The following is a 23,298-nucleotide window of genomic DNA, read 5'->3' as shown; positions in this document are numbered from 1 at the left end:
TGGGAGGTAAAGGAGAGAAGCCACAGCTCAATACTTCCCTGCTTTTACGTTCCTTTATAGTGTATATTAAGGATAACTTTGTCTGTGTGTATGACTTTGTTGTAGGGTGTGAAGTGTAGGGAAGAAACCTGGGTTGACAAGGATCTACCCATGATTTCAATGCATCAAAACAAGTGAGTCAAAAGTTTTATGATTTCAGTTTCAGAAGAAAATAGGACAGTGTTAATAACCAGAATTTCTTGATGTATAGGTTTTTGGTCCCAATGTTGATAATAATTGTCGATTAAATTCATGACGTATCAGTTTGTATACGCCAAGATTTACAGTTCAAGTGATGTAATGTATATGTACAGTCGCAGTCAAAAGTTCGCTCCGTGATGGAACCGAGGCACGGGAATGAGTCTCCGAACTTGCTAACCCTGACGGTCACCTTGTGCGTGTGCACTGTTTTATTTTGGTGGTCGGCACTGCTTCAGTTCGGTAGGGAGTGAACTTTTGACCCCAGGTGTACACGGACGTACAGTACAGTATATGCACTAATGTATGCATCTAGGTATGTTGGTGCACATGCAGAAGTAAGGGCAGCAAAATGCTTATGTTCCCGGCCTACCCTGTTGGTCTCGCTCCCTGATCTTCTTCTCCATATTGGTGGCCTTGTCCTTAGCTCGACCCAGTATATCTAATCGCCACGAGAAGACAGTGGGTTGGGGAAAGGGAGGGAGGGAGGGAGGGAGTGCTCAGCTCATTGCTCTCTTGGCCTTACTATATTAACACTCAACACCTTACACTGTATCAACAAATAAACTTGCATACACACACACACATGCATGCATATATGTACTCACACATACACACACACACTTATATTAACATTAAATCTTAACATAAATATATATACAGTATCTATATCTGTGTGTGTGTGTGTGTGCGTGTGTGTACCCTGGGTTAGTGATGTACCCTAGAGGAACACCCAACCACATACTCTAAACACGGAGGTTAAGAGTGGACGGGTCACCAGCATTAACTGATCTTTCTCAAGAGTCCTGCCCATCCAACCTCACCTCAGTGTAGCAGGCACACACTTTAAACACATAGTACAGTGAATACACCACCACACACACACACACACTTAAGAGACTACTACACACACATGGGTTGAATAGATAGTCATTTTTGAGTATCTGACAGAACAATTCATTCTCTAACCCTGACTTTTAACCTTCTATTCCTCACATAACCCACCACAATTCTACACACATACACACATGGTAACTTATACAAAAACCGGAATAGTAAGTTGTGTTCAAGGATCATATTGCCAAGAGGGACACAAGTTACTACAACTCTCACAGATCTTTCTAAATACTATGTTCAACCTCACTAAAATGTATACAACACGTTAGTAAGTGTATAATAAGTATATTGTATTGTATATTGCATAATACTCACTACAAGAGGTTGATAACACATAAGACTTCACTTGTATCTACAATCTCATAAGTTTAGAAGCAAATACAGCTCTACTTGTCTACAATACTTGCCTCAACCAATAGACTGGGGATCAGTGGGGGTAACTCTATGGGGTAAGGGATCATCTACACAGTTAATGGTCCTAAACCATTATAATCTATACCAGGTATATATATTAAAAAACTACCCACTTTGACATATATAGAACATCTCAGCTACTGTCCATATCAAGCAGTCAAAATTCTCTCAGATGATGTATTTTGGCTGCTTCTAGAGTTCCCATATGTTTTGTGTTTTCTCTCTGTATCATGATCAAGAATGTGTAACTGGACTCAATAACATAATGGATTTATCAACAGGTGTTTTGCTTACATCTACAGGACAGATAATTTTACTTTGTGAGTGAGGTGTACCAATGGTTCAACCCCTTTGAGTTCTGAAGGATTAAATCATTATCATCAAAGGGTTAAATCATCGTCTTCAAAGGGTTAAATCATCATCTTCAAAGGGTTAACTCAACGTCATCAATGGGGTTAAAACAAAAATACTCTGAAAAAATGATTACTTATTTTTTTTTCATTATTAGACAAGATATCTTCAGATGATCATTACTTTATTTTAGATTCTAACCATGCGCACTTTTGGCAATTCAGATTTCCGGCTGGCTGTTCAATGACTCACAACGCCATGGCAAAAATTCCGTAACTATTCTTTTAACATCGAATATAATTTTGAGCCAAGAAATTATAATTAACATTGACAAAGAAAAGAATGATTATAAATTTGCCAGTACTGTCTAGCATCACAATTCATTTAGCAACGAGCAATCAATTCCAACAAACTTTTACTAAGGAAGTGAACAGTAGAAGGATATGTACAGTACAGTTGATAAATCCATTGTCAATAGAGCAGTAAATAAAAGCAAACATCTCAAACTTGGGAAACTAAAATAAAAAATAAATAAATCCCTCGACATTGGCCATGGCATCCTTGACTGGATCTAGCATTCAAGACCACAGCCGTCTTCCCTACAAATGCACTTTACACAAACTATCAAAAATCCAAGGAAAAAAAAAAACAATAATAATAATCACAACATCATCATCCATAACGTAGGGCCAAATGCCACATGCTGCTAAAATGACGACACAAGAGATATTAATACACGCTATGAACCTAAATGCTAGTCCACTGTGAGAGTATATATACCATCATGGATCAACCTCATCCAATGCATAAACAAACCTACACTTCATAACCCTCATGCAAATGGTAAAGATAGACAATTACTGAACACATACAAACTATACTATCAGGTAACCTTATCGACACACCTATGTAATTATCATCCTTGGGATTAAAACTTTTCACGGTTAAATATCCACAACAGAGATCAATTCGCATTATCAATATAGAGAAATAAATAGTTGCTCATACATAAATTTTGGGTTATTCATAATTTCAAATCAAGCAAGTGGAAGATGCAAGCTTGTAAAGATCATGGAGTAAGGAAAGTAGCCAGAGTAGAGAAAGTAGCCAGAGAGTACAATAAGTAACCAGAGAGTACAGTAAGTAGCCAGAGAGTAGAGAAAGTAGCCAGAGAGTACAGTAAGTAGCCAGAGTAGAAAAAGTAGCCAAAGCAACAACAACCGGAGCGCAACCTCTCACCGTCCCTCTCGTGCAATAATCTGCATCTTGAAGCAATGACAGACTAAATTTATTCTAATCTGAGTTTAATGGTGTATGTATGTATCTCGTTTACACTCTGAAAACCTTAAGATAAAATAAGTTAAAACACTTATCAATAAAGTTACACAAATTATAATAAGTTTTCATTTTTGTTTTATTTATCTCCTCTTTAGTTACATTTTTATCTGTATTTTCCTACTTCCGTTATTTCATGATATTTTTAACTTTATCGGTCATTACGATGGTCAATGATTTTGTATATCTGACTTACAACCCAAGCAGAACTTTTCAATGCTAATTTAATACGTTCTAAAAGAATGGACGCCCTTTATTATTACACTATCAGTCTGCCAAATCAAACTTTCAAAACTTGTAAATTCGAGATTATTTAAACCCCTGCCAGATCTGTTCACACTTCATTTTTCTTCTTAGTTTAAAAAATCTAAAGATAATCTGAGTTTTGAACATTTTATTCCGAGATACATGTACAGTACAGTACTTATCACCAAATGGCCACCACATGGTCTGTCTGCCTCAGCTTGGAGAAACTTGGGATGTTTGACACAGTTCTGAGTCATCTAACACATGTTCTGTATGATAACGTTCACCCTATATGATCCACCCCTTAAATAACAACAATACTTCTTACTGAAAAAACATCTAAGACAACTTCTCCGAGAATCTAATCAAGGCTATAATTATTTTAAAGCGCGTCTGTGCCACTCGAACCTTAGTCCAGACACCAAGTGGATATGAAGTCCTGCTATTGTGGAGGAAATAAATTCCCCAGAATATCACCAAGGGGGCCTACATCACCCCTTGAACAATATAATAAGCATATTTTACTAAAGTATTGTGCTGTATAGAAGGCAATTCAAGGTGGGGATGAATCTGCTGAGTTAGTTTTTCTAGGAGCATCAAGAGAACATTCCCCATTACAAGGAATAACTAAATATAAACCAATAAATAAATAAAATTAATAAATTAACGTGATAATAATAAGCGTAGTGATGAAGTAAAACATGGAAATTCTAACAAGAACTTAAGTGAAAAGGCTAATACACTAAAATTGCATAGTTTTATTTCTTCAAGAACTCAGGATCTGCAAATAATCTCCCAAAATACTAAGCAATATCTGAAGTTATTATTTTTTCCCATGTTTTCTCAAGTCCTTTCATATTATAGTGTAGGGTGGCTAGAATCAAAAGCTCACACACACACACACACTGCTACTACTTCCTATGTATCCATTCCCCTTCCTTTATTATGTCCTTCTCCTCTTCCTTCCATCCATCTTCTTGGTTGTTCCCTCTCCCTCCCATCATCCATCTCTGTACTGTACTCTCTCTTTATCAATCTATCTGTCATACCCCACTAGCTCAACACATCCACACCACCTGACCAGACCCAACACATCCACACCACCTGACCAGACCCAATACATCCACACCACCTGACCAGACCCAACACATCCACACCACCTGACCAGACCCAACACATCCACACCACCTGACCAGACCCAATACATCCACACCACCTGACCAGACCCAATACATCCACACCACCTGACCAGACCTAATACATCCACACCACCTGACCAGACCCAACACATCCACACCACCTGACCAGACCCAACACATCCACACCACCTGACCAGACTCAACACATAAAGAACGGCAATAAACGAGAGAGAAAGAGAAGCAAGCTGTGGTAACGGAACAGAACATTACACAATACGTACTATGGAATTTCGAAGGGGATAACTGCGCTTCATCTGTACAAGTAATACATTTTTCACCATTAGAGTGAATCCAGTGATTAGATTAGCATAGAGATGTAAGTACAGTGACAATGAGTGTAGTGATTTATAACACAATTCACCTATTACATTTTGAAGCAATATGTGAAGTGGAAAATACAGATCAAATAATGACGAACGAGGGAGGGTGAAGGAAAAAAAATAGGGCACCATTGATGGTAGATTTTGAGGTTACATAAAGTTATTCATTTAAAATAAGGTTAAAAGCCCCAGTTTACCCTCAGTCACTACACCATACAACTAACCTACTGCAAAGGACAAACAGAAATCAAAACGTAGGTCAATAACACGAAGAGGATCCTTACCGTGCTTGTCCTTCTCCTTCATCTTCTTCTCCATCTCTCCGGCTTTATCCTTCACCTTACCGAAGAACTCTGTGTCATCGGTCCCGCCATCACCCCAGAGAGTACCACCAAGCAGTAGTATCCAATATGGCAGAACCAGGAAAGCCCCCACAGAGAGAGACAGAGAGGGAAGAGACATACACGAGACCACAATTATTCAATATACAATAAAGGCCGCGAGGTACCACACACACACTGAGGTCTCACAGTTAGTAGTTAATAAAGCCACGCTACACGAGGAACAGGTAACAAGCAGGACACAAGTCACACACAGGTCGAGGACAAGCAGGTGAACTTTCTGTATCCTTGTTAAACTGATCCTCTAAAAACCCTAAAAAAAAAATTGTCACTAAGAAATGTAAAGTATCCACTTGTGAGAATATTAGTATACAGAAACATATTACCGTAAGATATTCAGGCAAATTTACTGTTAATTGGAGAGCGACATGCACCACCCTGCAGGCCCCAGATACTCTACAATAATTTCCAAGAACACTATAAAATTATCTCTCCACTGATGTCATACTATAATACTAATGGTTATAGTTATGAAATCCAGTATGAAAAGGAAAGATTAATCTAATTTGTGAATATATTTTACTTTCAGATCATAGTCACAAAAGCTGTAGTTCTGGGGTTTGGGAGATTCAAACACCGAGATTTGCTGGTGATTTATCCCCATACATCAGAAATACAGTACTTAGTTTATTTCACAGCTCAAATACATGTGCTACTATTAACTGTAGCACCCAACAGTATCACCGCCACAATAAAACCTGACCACCATACGCATTATAACAATATAGAGATGTTACATAGACTGCACATCCATATTAAGACAGAAGTAAAAAAGTGAGTAGGAGAACTGATAGCACAGTACTGACCTGCTATTTTCTTTGCCGCTTCTGGTGAGGCAGGATGAGTGAGGACGTTCATCCGCTGGTACTGGCTACTCATGATTAACTCGTTGGCCTCCAGGGTCCCGGGTGACATAAGGGTGTACTCATCACTCAGGAGCTGAACTGCAACACAAGAGTCCAGCAGTAGTAAACATCTCTTAATACTTTTAAAGATAGAAACTCTCTGCGGTCTTAATACTATATAAAATCCTGGCCTTGTGCACAACAGGACAAATACCACCCTATCACATCCTCCCTCACCACTCAACTGATCGTAGAGCCTCAGTGTGGTATCAAAATCATACCTGGCATAGCATTTGTGTGGTTAAATAATGAAACTATATTATGGTGCAAGAATAAGCCATCAATTATATTCTATGGTCTGTGTTTTTATTTTATATTACTAATACCTGACTCGTAAGATCCCAATATGTTTTGATGATAGAATGAAGGCAAACATATGGGAGAATATCACACATGATCTATTCTGGTGCAAGTACGGCAAATATGAACAACCTTAAGCAACTCACCAATAAGAGCTTCGATGTCAAAGAAGAGAACGTGGGAGTTAGCGTCTTGTTTATTTGTGCGGAGTCCTTGTATCATGAGGGGACAAGTTCTCATCTTGGAACTATCGTGAATGTCCTGATAGTTGTTCTGTTCGCCCAACACCTGCTGGATCCCCCTCTGAAGGATACATAAAATACCATTCAATTTTCTTCATACAGAGACAACAGTTTGTCTTTAGTAGTTCAAAACCTAAGATAAGTCACAAGTCATCTAAGAACAGTCATCATCATCATCATTTTAAGGCCATATTCTAAGCCTACATGTGTTAGCTACTGTATAAAAAATTTAGCAATACTGTATAGAAACAAGTAAAAACAGTTAGGATAAAATATGGTTACCTGTGCAGCATGTCTAATAGCCGCCAAGTTCCGATGCCTGAGGCCCCTGAAGAGGTGAACAGCAGGGTTAGCAAGTCCTGTGTCAGAGCCAGCACCACCACTGCCACTGCCCGGGGCTGTGGAGTGTTCATCACAAGCTCCCAATACTTCCTCTGCTGTCACGCCTTGTAGAACGCGATCTAAGTGACCTATTTAGAAATACCTGTAGTTAATGATCTGTACTGTCCTCATAATCCAAGAAGCTGACCCATTCAGAAAACCACATGAAGTTGCAGATGTACTGACATAGAAGCCTTCATCTAGATTAAATCATATTGTACTGAGGAGAATACAAATAATGGCATCCATGAGTAATACTAAAGCTGTAAGGAATGTGGCAGACATGTGAAACCAACCATGATATGAAAAATTTTATAATTATGTATTTTAAATCTTCAACTGTAGGCTTTGCATATTAAATGTCTGTCAGATGCCTTGAGTATTTACCATTTAATGGGTACAAGTTCTTCATCTCACCATTTTTCTGTTTATTTGGCAAAACTATGTTTAACTTTAGCCGTCAACACAAACTGAGCTGTTTCCAAAGTTTCAAAGTACTGTATTGACTGATGACCTTATGAGGTACAAGAATGATAAAGATATAATTCATCTTCCAACATTGAAAACTGATGAAAAAATTTGTCATTATTCTCTGCACTGAATAAACAACATCAGATCATTACTTTAACCTCAATAACTGAGACAGACAAACACATTACAAGTCTACTGGATTCATATAAAACAATACAACTTAAAAAAAAATAAGAATTAGCTGACCTGTCTCCATCTGCCAGACATAAACAGATCCATCGTGCGTGGCGACCATCAAGAAGTCGTGCTCGGGCCGCCATTTGACATTAAGGACGGGATACAGGTGCTTAGATGCAAGTAGCACCAGTTTTCTCTCCTTGATGCTCAGCAGTGCTACACTGTGGTCCTCAGAAACACTACAAATGCAGTTCTGGATGCGAGGCTGCAAAATACCAATGGAAATTATCTATGTAGAAAATCTATAAAGAAAGTAATTGTATGTTTACCCATTCTTAGTAAAGGATCTATACTTCCCATTTTAGCTGAAGTGGTACCCAACCCTCCAATCCTATAGAATCCTAAAACCAAAAGAAGAACTTCCCGATATGCCATTTCTGAAACATTTTCCTTATAATATATTGGCCTCCTAGTGGCTATTTCCAGGAGGCTTGGGTACCACTCCATCCATGACAATGTACTACACTGTACATCATTTATAACAAGTGATGTGAAGTTTTGTTATGACAGGTAGCCAGATTAGTTAATTTTAAAGACACTTATGAACAAATACATGGATGGACATCATCAATCCTTATGCACTAGTTAAGTTATCTTAAAAATATGATTAAAAACAAACAGAAATAATTATAAACAGATGCACACACACACCAACTGACATAGTCCTCTATGCTGGGGACCAAAAGTTAAGTGACAGAGGAGCCACAACTCACCGTACATGTAGGCGGTGGGACCAGCAGCTGCAGAATTTGTCCCGCCTGAACCACAAATCTATGGATCAGGTTGCCTGTGTACATGTCCCACACGATAATGGAGAAATCAATTCCTCCGGACACCAGGTGAGCCATGTCGTAGCGGGGACTTTCACCGTGAGGATAGAGGAGGCAGTTGACCCGTCCCTGATGACCTCGTAACACCATCGGCTGAGCCCAGTCTGGGAGAGTGAAACAGAACAATTAGTCTTATTATCATCACTACAGGTGTTTTAAACCTTGACAAAAACTAATGCTCATTCAACATAAATAAAAAATAATCGTTTTTTTTTTGCTCAGCCATTCCTGTTGTGGCACAAGAGGAGACAAGGGCCATATAAGGTTGTTAAAACCTCCCACAACATATAAAAACAATATTTAGAAGGCATGACCACTCCTCAGCTCCAACCTCTGTGCCAGTCACTGTAAACTGGAGTTGTCCCAACTATGAAAATTTATTGTCTACAAAGGCATCACACAATTCTTTAGTTCTCTTTTATGGTCCTTACTAAAATTTCCAGCATTAGTTCTTTAAGGTAAATCTTCCTGAGTCTGTTCCTCTAAGCTAATAGTATCCAAGAACAGTTTCATTATTTACTAATTTTTCCTGACTCCTACAATTCATGCCATCTCATACTAGGTACAGGTAGAGTACAGTACTGTACATATATTCTAATGGTAAAGCTACATTGACTTCACCTTAAGTCAAATTATCATCTAAAGTGAGCCTTTAGACGAGGAACTCGAAATACTGCCTGGGGGAAGCTGGGTGCCTACTGTGATACTGGTGGTGTTTGCCATGAAGCAGATGGAGCATGATGGTCTCCGTAGCTGGGACCAGGATGATGGAGCCATCCTCGCGACCACAGGCGAGGCGTCCCTGGAGAGGCAGGAAGAGACTGGCCGTGATCCTCGGGGGATTCTTCTCTCCTTCCAGCTGGTCCAACACGCCTGCCGACCAAAATTTCATCATAAATACTCAATCAACAGAAAACAGGAACACACGAGAAAACGACTTTGTTTTTATGTATCACATCAGAACCAGGGCTCTGGGTCTAGACTGGAGAGAGCAGCAAACATCAGATGAGCTAATAAGAAAAATGGGTTGAATTAAAGCAAACATGGGACCTAAATGACTATGGTAGTGTTATCTTGGGGTCTGGTGACTGTAGTAGTATAATCAAAACAGATGAGAGAAAGGGTGCAGTAGGGACAAAATGTACAATGACTTACTAATGAATAATTTGATTAGCCAATTGTGGGTTCAGAGTGAAGTAACTGTGTTTTGGGTTTAGGGTGCAATGTTTAATTTAGCAATAGTTTGTCTGCCAAGTGTGATTTGAGTTAACATGATTTGGGAGCAATTAAGTTGTAGCCAAAGCAGATCATGGTTGGGGGACTCAAGAACAGGGCAAGAAATTATCATCATAGCCATTAACCTCTCTTACCTATTGGGGGCGGAATCATAGCAACCCAGGCCTTCATCATAGAGTGGTTTAGAGTTGGTGAGAAGATGAGAGGCTGGAAGGGATGTGCTTGGCTGATTTGCTGCAGCTGTTGTTCAGACACATCTGCCAGGCGCCACAACATCACCTGTATGCCGGAGAAGACTTTATGTCAGGCTGATTCTCTCATTGCTATAACACTAAACATCTATACTTTATTATGAACCATCTACACAACCTGAATGGATTTCATAACCTTGTCAATCCCTATCTCATGTTTCCCTCTTTAAAAAGAAAATATTAGTGGTGTATTTGCGAGTGGAATGAATCAGTCAACCAGCAGACGCGTTACTCCTATAAACTGTAATGGTTGATGTGGAGCCCAAAGGTAAAAAAAAATTAGACAAATACAGGAAAGTCAATATATTGTTTCTGGTCAACACATAAACAGGATCAAATCTATATTATTCTGCATATCATCACTCATGACAATTCTTGATGCCTGACATGTTAATAATAATCTTCATTACAGTGTACTTGACAAAGGGGAGAAAATAATTACCTGGCCCTCACAGTCGCCTCTTAGTAGCAGCTTCTCTGCCCCACTCTCCAGGGGAATCATCATAAACTGCCATGATGGAGCGTTGACTAGGTGCTGCAAGATAAAGGCAACAATTGATTATTTGTTTACAAATTATTAAAAAAAAAGACAAACCACTATCCTAATTTTTGTCAATATAATATTCATTCTGCATAACACATTTAACCATCTATTGTAATGACTATTACTCTTATAAGGCAGTGATTTGATTGTTGTTTTAAGTGGTCAAGTGTGTCGTCGGGTTATGTACTTCAGAAGTGTGATGGGTGTAAAAAGTAAGGTACAGTACAGTATTACCTGCTTAAGTGTTTATGTAGCAATGTGCACACTGATAACTCTCACACCACTCCATCTTTTAGTTACCAAGGGCTGTACTCTACTGGGTAATTCAAAGCTTAACTCAAGTAAGATAAAACTGTGCTACGAGGGTGTTTAATACCTCTTCATTCTGAGGCTGGACGACGCCGTACATGAGAGGATTGTCCCCCTCAACTTGCTTGTTGTGAAATGCTCTGCTTTCAACGATGCAACTGAGGAAGGAAAGAGCGTTCAATGTGTGGACACGGACGATGACTATATAATTAATACACGGACAATGGTTATCTTTGCCGGTATACGCGTGGCAGGCAACGGGTGATATAGGTTACTGTACTGTAGTATGCTAACCATATACCAAGTGTGTTAACCATGTCCACATTAGAGACAAAAACATATCTTAATAGGGTTTTGGTTTATACTGCTGGTTGTCAACTCTACTAAGAGGAATATGATGTATTTCTCCTCAATTATTTATTTCTATAAGCTCCTTAACTTTTATCCCCATAATTAATAATAAGACTGTAACAGATCTGCTCTTGAGGAATAAACTGATGGTGTTATATACAGTACTTCTATATATGGTCTTGAAGAACAACATGCTGTAAAACAAACATATATCATCATCATGTACAAGCTTGTACTGTACAACACAACTCAAAACATGTGTGACAAACATTCACTTTGTACACTCATTTAACAAAAAAAATTCATATTATACATCAATATACAACATGTATAAAGTGTGATTTAATACAAAAACTATTAAAGGAATACCAATCAACACTGCACAGTACACAACAATACAGTAGCTTCATGGGGTATTAAACTTCACTGAACTTCAACTATCCACGGTGTTGTGGGGAAAAACACTCAACAGTCAATAATAACTTGGAATAATCAAGACCAGAGACTAGATTCTAAAGTTGGAGCACTAGTTGTTTCCTACACCTTCATCAGGGTAGAACATGCAAAAATCTACCAACAATTCTGGTCACTATAGGTTACTAAATTGCACTAAATAACTACAATGATCATGTACCTTATTTTTAACAATTTTGATGTTCTAAAACAGAATTACACTCAATTTTTATTCAACAGAACCTGACTGGATAGAAAGTTGACAGCTTGAGTGAACTAAACAGAACTTTACCTATACCAAACATCAGATGAAATGCCATAACTTTTTCAATTACTCTAAAACTATAAACATTTATAATCGCCACCAAATAAATTTATATTATCTTTTCGTCTATTTAAAATATTTAGGGTATAGTAATGTGACCAGAAGTCGGCCATCTGCCACACAATGTCAAGTTAAGCCATATTAGCAGCAAACAATATGACTTCTAATATGTCTCCACTGGTAAAAAGGTCAATGAGTTCTGTACAGTATATGGAATCACCAGAGCTTGTACCCGGGAAGAGATATGTACTGTATACACATCATAAAAAACATCTTGTAGACACTGTAAGATCCAATTCTGGTAATGTGATAATAGATTGTGGTGATCATCAATGTCTTCCTTCCCCCCATACCTCTGGCTCTGAGTGAGGGGAACATGATACAGCTATGGCTCCTAAATACTAAAGGTCTATCTATTTAGAATCATGACCATCCAACTAGGCACTCATTCATTATTGTGACTGACTCCATCATCTATTAACCAAAATGAATCCAGTCCTGTCCAAACACATCTAAGAGGATAAAGGTCTTGTCAACTGCTCCCATTTAACTTCTTGCTGACTAAAGACAAAATTAATGGAGGTGGGAGGTTTTTTAGGCTGCCTGGCTTGGGTTACACAGTACTAGAAAGAGGATATTCAAGATCAATCCTCAAAATACTAAACCAGTTAATGTTTTAAGAGGGAAGAGGAGGAAGAGGAGTGGTGGCCCCAAGGAAAAAGAGAAGGTGCAAAACTCAACTCAACAAAGCAATAAATAAAACTCCGGCAGAATTAAAACCCCGAAACTAGAAGGGAAATAATTAGTGACGGTTTGGATTTATTCCGAAGGTCTCAGTTACCTCTACATCTGTTCCCCGGAGATCAACTCATGCTTTCGTCACAGAGTACGAAGCTTCACCTAATGTATTCAAGATCTCCAAAACTTTATAGTAAATACTTTTTCTGCCTCTTTACTCTTGGTACATCACTTTTTAAATTATTTCTTTTCCTCTCCTCTTTTAAACTGAGTAAACACTTATTAAGGACAATACTTGACAGATATAAGAGTAGAGCCGATGATGTTCACAGGAGTAACTTGTCCCTCCACACACAGTAGTATTAGCACCCCTCCCTCACCTCCCCTGTGATGGTGAATGGCTTGGGGAGCAAAGGAAGCAGATCACACACTGTCTGACCTTCACCATACAGCCCTATTATGTCAGTCTCTCTCACCGTAAACTTAAGAGCTGCAGCAGAATGCCACAGTACCACAAGCATATAAGAGGATACACTGTACTGGCCAGTCCTGCAGTTAGCTTACCTTCAAACATCCATCAGGGTCACCACAAGACATATTTACAATTGTACTGCAAATCAAAGTTACTGAAATGCCATAAAAAAAATCATAATGGAAAATAAAATACATATAAAGACTATAAGGCAAAAATGCTGCTGTCCACACAAGAAAATACACAATGAAAGGAAAGTTTAGCCTTACAAGCTCTGTGATGAGGACAGAGCAGCATGAGCAACATATGTCTGGCAGCATGAATGCGGAGAAAAATATGAGAAGGTTGAACTTCAGGGACCCAAATTTATGGCTGGGTGATGTGTCATGTGATCTGTCCTACCTGGTTTAACATGCAGGCTTCTCAAGGCCCAGCTGGACAGTGGCTTGAGATAATGTCCCCATTACCCCCTGACTCACCTGAAGAGCAATAGTTTATACAATTTTCCACTGATCCTTGAACGTTAGCATCCCTGAGTCAGAAAGTGGACAGTCACCTATACCAGAAAAGCTCTACCAGGAGATTTAGGGCAGAACCTCACAAGTCATTTCACAAATAATTTCTTGAGCATAAAAAAATAACAACTACAGTACTCAGTGTTAAGCAATGTCAGCGAAATGCGAGGAGAAAGAGCATACCTTGGCAATGCTCTGATAAACAAGCACAATTGCACTGCACAAGCAGAGAGTATGTAGCTCTATCAACCCAATCATACCTTATCTAAAATGTCCTTTACAATATTCCTCAAATTTCTTACAGTAAAAAATAAAATGTCAAATACTGGTTAGGTTTAAAAAGTTCCAAACCTTTCCCCGTGAAAATTATCGAGGGAGATGACTCCAAGGAAGAAGAGAGCCAGCCATAGCCATCAAAACACATTAAAACAGTAGAACAGGTAATATGGCGATGTAGATGAAGCCTACCAGTGTGTGACCAGAGATTATCATCAGCACCAAGGCAACAGAAGCACAGTTTAATATGAGAAGTAATGGCAACATCCAGTAGAAGGAACAGCACAGGCAAGAGTATATTGTACTGTCAAGACTGAGAAATGAGATAAGGATGGAGGGAGAGAGTACGAATAAAGAATAAATGTTGACGGAAAGAGAGTAAGAGTAATGCATAGATGATGATAGAAAGAGAGAAGGAGTAGGAGCAAAGCATACCTTCCACAGCACGAGAGATAAACGTACTGAAACAACAAGAACATAAGAGCAGAGCAAAGTAAGGCATCAGCTAAAAAAACAAACAAGAGTCTGGTTCATAAACATACAGTGCAAGGATGTAAACATAACTGTGTATGGATGAGAGCCGGGCCAGAGGGTCAAGTGTGAGAATATGGTGTAGGTATCCTGAATAAAAACAGGCCAAGGGGCAACATGAGAAGATGAGTGTGGAAGACTTAATTAAGGCTGTGGTGGTGAAAACTTCTCTCTCTCTCCCCTTCATAAGTGTGTGTCCTCTGATCATCACCAGAACTTTATATTAATATCTTTCATTACAGGTGAATGACTATGAACTGTGTTGTGTCTATCAATGTATGACTTTATCAAACAAATCTGATGATCCTAAAATGATACTTCTTTAAATAATAAGTTGTTTGCTGGTGATATTCAGGAGACTTCCCCTAAATTATATATAACTGTCTTTACAAGTAATGCTTAAGAGTTGAACATGTCATTCGAGAGCTTATATCTGAGGAAGAGGTACAAGAGAACATAAAACAAAAGAATGAAGATGTTGACAACAAGCTGGACACACAGGAGAGCTACGGCACAAGCCAACTGGCAGTGCACAGCGGTGCGCATCAAACAACAGAATAAGAGAAACACACTCCATCCAATACAAAACTGAATGATCTGTAGTGTGGTCTACTGACCTAACTGCCTTGCCCCTCAATAACCTGTAAAAGGTGATGTGTGAGTTAGCTACAGGATGCATGTTATCATTAAACACAAGTATGAACACAACCTACTAAATATACTGTACTGTACTATATACAATAATATATAAATATAAACAAATTATTACCTTATCCCAACTGTGTAAAGGAAATATAAGTTTTGGTTGTGATGTCACTTAATCTTAAACTATATAATATATTTATCATTCAAAACAAAGACCAAATGTTAAGAGCAGCTGTGTACTGTATTATCAGTTAGTTGACTACAATATTATCCTCTCTTATACTAACTGTTTGGTTATATACAACAAGATCATTCTCATATTAACAGTTAGATCTGTGAGGAAGATATCAGAGGACAGGTCAGCAGGAGAAGGTGTATACAAGGGGAAGGTGGAGTAATGTATAAAGGAGAATGAGGGAGAGAATACAGGAAAGCGAGAAGACAAAGTATGTATCTACTATAGAAATAAGCAGCCCGGAGGCTCTGACATCACGAACACAACACCCCCTCACAGGAGATAAAGCATAGAGATAAACTAAAAAGATAATATGATAAAACAAAATTAATAGAGTTGTCTCCACTAGGTTAAAGTAAGTTCTAAAGGAACAATGTGTAGATAAAACAATAAAATACAACTAAGACTTTTGTTATAAGGATACAGTATAGGGTGACTGGCACTTCTCCCCTGACTGTTAAGGTGCTCGTTCTGTAGTTAGAGTGAGGGAAACAAACCCCCCAAACATTAGTTCAGCCACACACACAGTAAATCCAAGAGAAGGATTCCATCTACTAACACCCATTTAGAGTGTGACATTTTATCCTAATACAAAGCACCTGCTAGATTGTTCAAAAGTCCAGCACAATACATAGTAGCTATTGCATGAAAGTGTAATTGTTGCATATCCAAGAAGATTCCTGGTTAATTCTGCTCACAATACAGTATACAGTACTGCTCTCACTGTCTTTCTTTACTTGTAGTGGAGAAACTAGGAACCAGACCTTCCTTCCATATAATGAGGAGGTTTTGAAACTTGACACTTGGGGATTACTGACATTTCTGCTTCAGTTTTGTTAAAGGAATGAAATATCCAGTTAAATAGGACTATGTACGCAGACTTGAGCGACTGAAATGAAAATAGTGAGGTGGACGTGTAATGTCTCACTGAAAGATAAAAACACCTTGTTCAGAGCTAAGAGAACAGCAGGGTATTGAGAGAATTGGCCAAGTCTCCTGTAGAGGTAGGCTGAGATGGTCCGAGTTTGTGGAGAGAATTGAGGAGACTAACTGGGTCACGAGATGCATAAGTCTAACTGTGTAGAGGAGGAAACATAGAGAGAGGTTGTAGGAAATAACATTAGTTAAGAACCTGATGAGAGAGGCTGCAAGAGACCGTACAGCATGGAGAGCTGCCAGTGCATAATCCTGGCTAACCCACACAAGTGAGGAAAATGGCCGTAAAAGGTAATGATGATGAAACCCCCCCCCTGTTGTAACACTGATATGGTAGAAAGCAACTTTTATTTTACAACCTAATACTGTATAGCTACTGTACAAAAACAATTGATAAAATACAACAAAACCCAGACACTTCATCTAAGCTCCCTTATTGGCTAAACTCATCACTACTGTATTTAAAAAAAGGTTCATACAAAAACAACTACAATAACTCTTGTATTGACTTTGTCGGCAAACAAAACAGCTCACAATTCAGAATTTACCTTATTTTATCAAGAGTAAAGTCCTGTTAATCATGTTATGTATAAGAAATTCTGTGGTGTACTGTATGTAAAACATGTACTACTGTAGAAATGTTCAAAAGACCATTTGGAACTTCATTTTATTCACTGAAGTGTTGGGATATTGTGTTAGTCATCTGAAATATCAACACTGAAGAATATAAAGAAAAAGAAAAAATAAGAATGTAGAGAGGATAAACAAAAGAAAACAATATATACTGTACTGTATGAAAAAAATCTACCTTTTCACGCATTTCCCCGCTATGATTCTGGGAGGCTGGAACCAATAGTGCACACACATACACATGTATACACACATTCCATTCATTTGTTATCATTCACTAATTTATTCCTACTGTTGTAGCCGAGTTCTGTGTAAGGCCCCACACAGTACACCTATCCAGTTTACCCCTGATACTTCACACAACCTGGCATCATTCCTCACCAACATTATCACTTGCAAAAAATAACAAACTGCTATAAAAAAAAAGTTAGGTGGGGAATTTACCTATGTATCAATGACAAACATAACAAAGCACAGCCAAGGAAACATGCACTAAGCAAACACTAATAAAACACATACAACACAAGGAGGGAAAAAAACACACACACAGCCTATATTAACATCTACTCTAGCATTAGATACAAAAGGAGAGAGAGAGAGAGAGAAATACCATAGTACCATAACACACCCAGCGGTATAAATGACCTACGACAGACTACTTAAAAACAGATATTCTGAAGTGTGTCTGGTGATGATATGTATTCACTGGTAATTTCAACAGGAGGAATCTTTAGTAAATTTCAAACATCAGCTGTGACATCATAATTTAATGTTCTGCCCTTCACCTACTTACTGTTGTGATATTGGCTTATTTGAAGTTACATAGATATTGATATTGTACAGAAGTTATGAAGTTATGTCCCAGATAAAGAGAAGTTTATACATACAGCCACACAGAACCATACCCAACAGCTGTCAGTTTTTCAGCGTGGATACTATGATGATGATGATGATGATGATGATGATGATGATGATGATGATGATGATGATGATGGTAGTGTTGATGGTGATAGTGGTAGTACTGATGATGGTGATAGTGGTAGTACTGATGATGGAGGTGATGATAATGATGGCAATGATGATGATAATAGTAGAAACACAAAACTAAATAACAACACTAAAGGAGTTTTAAATCAAGAGAGTGTTAATACTACATGTTAAAAGTGCCAAGATAACACTGGGATAGGAAATGATGAAAGAAATACAGCCCATGATCTCTCGGGGTATGGTGTTTCATGGCAAGATGGCTAAAAGACAACTAAATCTACTCTTGAAGGATTTAGCAGAGTAAAAGACTAGGATAAATCTCAAGGTATTACTACAAAACATGTATAAGAGAGGACCACGGTTACTCCTCCAGAGAGATGACTTACTTGGTGGGTAGTTTGTAGATGTACGCTCGTCCCATGTCCGTCCACACGATGACCCGGTCGGCGCTGAGGAAGTCTCCGCCCATCCATCTGTCCCCGGCAGTCGCACCCACACGACACAGCTGAGAGAAGTCTCCGGCGTCGTATATCTGAGAGAGAGGATAATGTTGTAAACAATGACGAGGCAAAACATTAAACCCCCTTTACTACGGGGATGCCATTTTTATTATATTTGGTTAATGCCAGATGATTTTATTCAGCACAGAGGCAATTCCACAAGGGTTTAAAACATGAAACTCTTACAATAAATTACAAGCTCTCACAAGTCTCTGCTTTACCAGGTAGATAATAATATACTGCATCTACCACACCGGCATACTTTTCCATGATCAAACAGCTAACGACCACCACTCACCTGCCAATCGTCTTGAGAAACGATAAGGACGGTACGCTGGTTGTACGTGCAGCAGACTAAGCACAGAGCATTTAAGGAATGGATCATTTTGGATTCGTGTTCGTATATGGGTTCCCGCGGCCGCACCTCCCTCTCACTGACGGTCCACACCTTGACCCAGCCACCAGTCGTCACTCCCAAGACAACCTCATCTGGATACACGGAATGGAATAATCTTTAGCGGTATTATCAGAATCTGTTAACCTGTTACCTCACTACAAAGCTTTATTGAGGAGATATAATGTAACAGACAATATAATAAGTTTATACAATGCACACGTGCCAGCACCTACATCAGGGAGGCACTGGATAGTATATTTTCCAAATATCTACCATGAACACTATAACCCAATTTACTTCTACTTCTTTATTACTCTCTCCCTTATTCCTCCTCCTTTATTCATCTGTACTTCAATCTTCCTGTTACTCTTTATTCTGTACTTCATCTACCTCCTATTCTCTGCTGGGATATCAGCTATGTATGGTGATCTCACCCTACAAAAAGCCACCAGGCCGCTATCTTCCCCACCCTAACCTTCTCACCATTTCTTCTGGGTGGACGCAAGATGTGGAGCGCAGATATCCAGTCAGGTTGAATACGAGCAGCCAAGGAGAAGAGGACGTCCAGGGTGTGGGGGTCGTACACAAGAATCTCGGGATAGTTGCCCACACAGAACAGCCGGACATCTTTGACGTTCAGCATCTGGTACGTCTGAAAGAAACACACACGTCAATTATTCACATTTATAGCCAAGCACGATGATGCTAACTTCAGTAGAGGGTTTACAGGTTTCATATAACATGTCTGGTGAGTACCCATGTTATAATCTATTACAGTATTTTGAATTATTTTTATGTTCTTTTCAGCTTGATATAGATAAAGGTTTTCCAGTCCGGACTATTCATATACCCAGGTCCCCTCAGGTTAATTTAAGCCTGGGGTGTGATGAGGCTATTGTGTAGAAGTAGTTGTGACACAAAACCATCAATTCTATTCTAATAAAAGTTTTAATGATGATAATTTAGCAACAGGCAACAGAAATGCGAGTCAAAGCATTCTGTAAATGACCAGAAAACCTGTATTCAATTTTTGGGTCCAGTTACCCCAGGCAGTTGTTCCAAAACCCTGTGTCATCCTAAAGCCCAGTACGAAATGCAAAATAAATCTTTTTATAATTCTGCCATAAGTATTCAGCTCAAGTTTTGGGAGAAAGGAATAATAAAAATGCTTTAATTCCCACACAAATCATCATGCTATGTAGAGAAGCACAGGTGTTGGCTGATGCATTACGTCACTCACCGTCATAGAAGAGTGTACATTGGCTGACCTGAGAACTTCAACACACCGTCCATCACGTAGATCCCATGTGCACATCTCTCTGTTGAGTGTACAAAGCAAATGTTGTATATATATATATCAACTCATACAATTTACATTACCCTGTATAGTTCATGGGAAAACATTAGGAAATACAAGTGAAGTGCTACATGGAAATACAATACAGCACAGCATATACAACCAATGATGTCAATGAAGGAAAATAACCACAAAATCACAATTGTTAATATTAAAAAAAATTTGTTTGACGGGCATCTGAATATTAAAGTTGAGTATTGTAGAGAGGGAAGGAACCATGAGGTCTTGTTAATTGTACAAGGTGAGGAGAGTAAAGATGACTGCAACAACTACTGATGAATTAGTCATTTGACCACATGGAAAAGATATACAGAGGAAGACACAGTGATAAGTGAGAGGGGAAGAAACATAACAGTGTAGGTTGTGTGAGATGCAAGGAATCTTTTAGAATGGTCGTAGGTCACTTCACGTCAGGTATAGTGAACCATTTATTGAGACTATTGGGAGATTATGTGAAAACTCAGAAATAGTAACGTGAAGTCTCCTTGGCATTTTATGAGTGCAGAGATGGGGCATTTTATGGGCCTTTATTTCTCTCAGCATCAAAAGTAAACTTCACAATATATTCCATATTTGTTTTTACTTTCAGAAAAATTTTAAGCTCTTCCATGACACCAGGTTCTATCGCTGCCATGGTGTCTGTCTTAAACTCTTACTACATGTGATGGTAATACCAAGTTGATTTTTAGTAACTACAATAAATTCATTAATGATCTACTTTCAACAATTATGATAAATGAGTTATGTCTCTAATATTAACACAACATTTGTATATGACTGTATGACTGGTGTTATCAATAAAAACATGATAACTACCTCACTTGTAATTATATTTCAGCTGAGAGCTTTAGCCAAAAGACAGAAAGGAAATCATGACTAACCCATTTTCTGAGGAACTGACAACAAAGGAGGTGCCACGTGCATTCCCTCCCTGTGCGAGGCAGACCACACTTGCTGTGTGACCCACCAGAAGGCAACGAGGAGTCAGCTGAGGGGAAACAAATGTCATGTGATTAGTAAAAGCTTTTCCTTCATACTTTCTTTACCATTTTCTATTTTCACATTTGATTTGCTAGAGTATTGCAACTCCAAAATCCTAATACAAACATGTTTTATTCTTTACTGTAAACAAACAACTGTGTGACAGCCACACCAACAAACTTATGGATTAATTAATGAAGTTCAGATCCTGCGTAACACACCTTCAGGGTAGGAGGGTCAAAGTCCCACACACACATCTGGCCATCTCTGGACCCTGTCACAACAGTGTGGCAATCATGGGTGAAGAGGACACAGGATATGTCATGGGTTGGAGCCTCACGGCCCCACATAACAAGAGGAACCACTAAGTTCAACGATCCCATGGTCTGAAAAAAAAAATTTCAAAGTCATTACATGACATATATATATATATATTGTACAGTACTTCCAATGTCTTTTACAATTCTCATTTTCAAAATCTTTCCAAATGTCAACAACAGCGCTCGTTTCTGTGGCCGTTAAATACAACAACAGCGCTCGTTTCTATGGCCGTTAAATACAACAACAGCGCTCGTTTCTATGGCCGTTAAATACAACAACAGCGCTCGTTTCTATGGCCGTTAAATACAACAACAGCGCTCGTTTCTATGGCCGTTAAATACAACAACAGCGCTCGTTTCTATGGCCGTTAAATACAACAACAGCGCTCGTTTCTGTGGGCGTCAACATTACCACTCATGTAATACAGTACTTGATGAGAGTGGTCCAGCCTTACCATATAATTGATGAATTTTCTCCTTGGGAAACTTTTTTCCTCAAGATACTGACAAGAATGTCGCTGGAGGAATACATTTTACGTAAAGAAATATAGATTTTTTTATAGTAAAGGTGGAGGAGACGGTTAATACCAGAAACAACTTATGGAATTGAGCCAAAATTTCCGTAGACCATTATTAGCCATTGTTACTGGTAAGGTAGAGGAACCTAAAAAGACAAAAGACAATCACGTCCACATTTACGGTAATAAAATCCCCAACATGAAGCTCCGTCGCTTATTGACAATTTAAGCGAGATCGGAATCAGAATTTATTTGTTTACGATCGGCCGACAACAAGAACCAAGAAGTCAGAATTTTTGGTGGAATATTCAGTCAATATTAAATTTCTCGTGTTTTACCCATAATTTCCCTCATCCTTCATACCCTCCCCACTACAGCTGATAGTAAATTGATAAAGAACAAAAATACTGATAGAACAAGAAATATATTTTAAACACACAAGACTCCAGTAAACACTACAATAGTCTACAGAACTATACCAACACATATTAATAAAATAATAATAATATAATGATAAAATACAACAGCAGGTGACATTAAGAACTTCAATAACTTACTTATTAGTTTAAAATATTATTACGAGTTTTAATCTTATTGGTCAAGTAGAAAATAAATAAATAAAACGATACTTACACTTAATTCTCTTTAATCCTTGGTAATAATAGAAAGGTAATAGCCTCTAGGACACCTTAAATAGGTTAATTATGAGGCAATAGGTGTGTATGAATGATGAAGGAGTGATGAAGTAGAGGGGGGCGGCCATACACCTCCTTCCTCCCACACACCTTGTAGTTACTTGACCTCACACACGGTCTATTTATCCCTCTGTGTGTCTCTACATCACCACCTCCTCCTCCTCCTTCACACCACAGGCACCACACACACACCACACGTCAGATAACACAAGGATTCATTATTGATTATCGGCCTCTACCACACTGTCTGTCACCGCCATCACTGATCATCTGACCTGAAGTAAACATTGCCTCAAAATCGATCCTCATAGATAAATACCTTTAATAATT

The 23,298-nt window shown here is 38.6% G+C and overlaps 1 protein-coding gene across 8 annotated transcripts in view; it reads right to left on the bottom strand.

Moving 5' to 3' along the window:
• LOC121872882 (WD repeat-containing protein 7-like) overlaps window positions 1-23,233 on the bottom strand; it is a 54,671-nt gene extending 31,438 nt beyond the window's left edge. For 2 of the 8 annotated variants that reach the window (XM_042375966.1, XM_042375975.1), the window contains exons 1-20: window positions 22,907-23,233; window positions 21,657-21,821; window positions 21,336-21,442; window positions 20,338-20,416; window positions 19,581-19,749; window positions 18,999-19,189; window positions 18,587-18,732; window positions 15,385-15,408; window positions 11,174-11,264; window positions 10,696-10,788; window positions 10,137-10,281; window positions 9,466-9,639; window positions 8,650-8,870; window positions 7,946-8,141; window positions 7,130-7,317; window positions 6,752-6,908; window positions 6,207-6,344; window positions 5,284-5,352; window positions 4,901-4,933; window positions 611-679 (exon numbers count right to left, since the gene is read on the bottom strand). In XM_042375966.1, coding sequence (XP_042231900.1) covers window positions 611-679; window positions 4,901-4,933; window positions 5,284-5,352; window positions 6,207-6,344; window positions 6,752-6,908; window positions 7,130-7,317; window positions 7,946-8,141; window positions 8,650-8,870; window positions 9,466-9,639; window positions 10,137-10,281; window positions 10,696-10,788; window positions 11,174-11,264; window positions 15,385-15,408; window positions 18,587-18,732; window positions 18,999-19,189; window positions 19,581-19,749; window positions 20,338-20,416; window positions 21,336-21,442; window positions 21,657-21,818 — 2,452 coding nt within the window. In that variant the 5' untranslated portion in view covers window positions 21,819-21,821; window positions 22,907-23,233. The remainder of the gene's footprint in view (window positions 1-610; window positions 680-4,900; window positions 4,934-5,283; window positions 5,353-6,206; window positions 6,345-6,751; window positions 6,909-7,129; window positions 7,318-7,945; window positions 8,142-8,649; window positions 8,871-9,465; window positions 9,640-10,136; window positions 10,282-10,695; window positions 10,789-11,173; window positions 11,265-15,384; window positions 15,409-18,586; window positions 18,733-18,998; window positions 19,190-19,580; window positions 19,750-20,337; window positions 20,417-21,335; window positions 21,443-21,656; window positions 21,822-22,906) is intronic. The other 6 variants (XM_042376016.1, XM_042376024.1, XM_042375999.1 and 3 more) reach the window with 5 other exon arrangements.
• Between the last annotated feature and the right edge of the window lie 65 nt (window positions 23,234-23,298).

This window comes from Homarus americanus, unplaced genomic scaffold (assembly GCF_018991925.1).
Source record: "Homarus americanus isolate GMGI-L3 unplaced genomic scaffold, GMGI_Hamer_2.0 scaffold55640, whole genome shotgun sequence".
Taxonomy (NCBI): Eukaryota; Metazoa; Arthropoda; class Malacostraca; order Decapoda; family Nephropidae; genus Homarus; species Homarus americanus.
The sequence above is the reverse complement of the archived record's forward strand: the minus strand, read 5'-3'. Positions and strand labels throughout refer to the sequence as shown.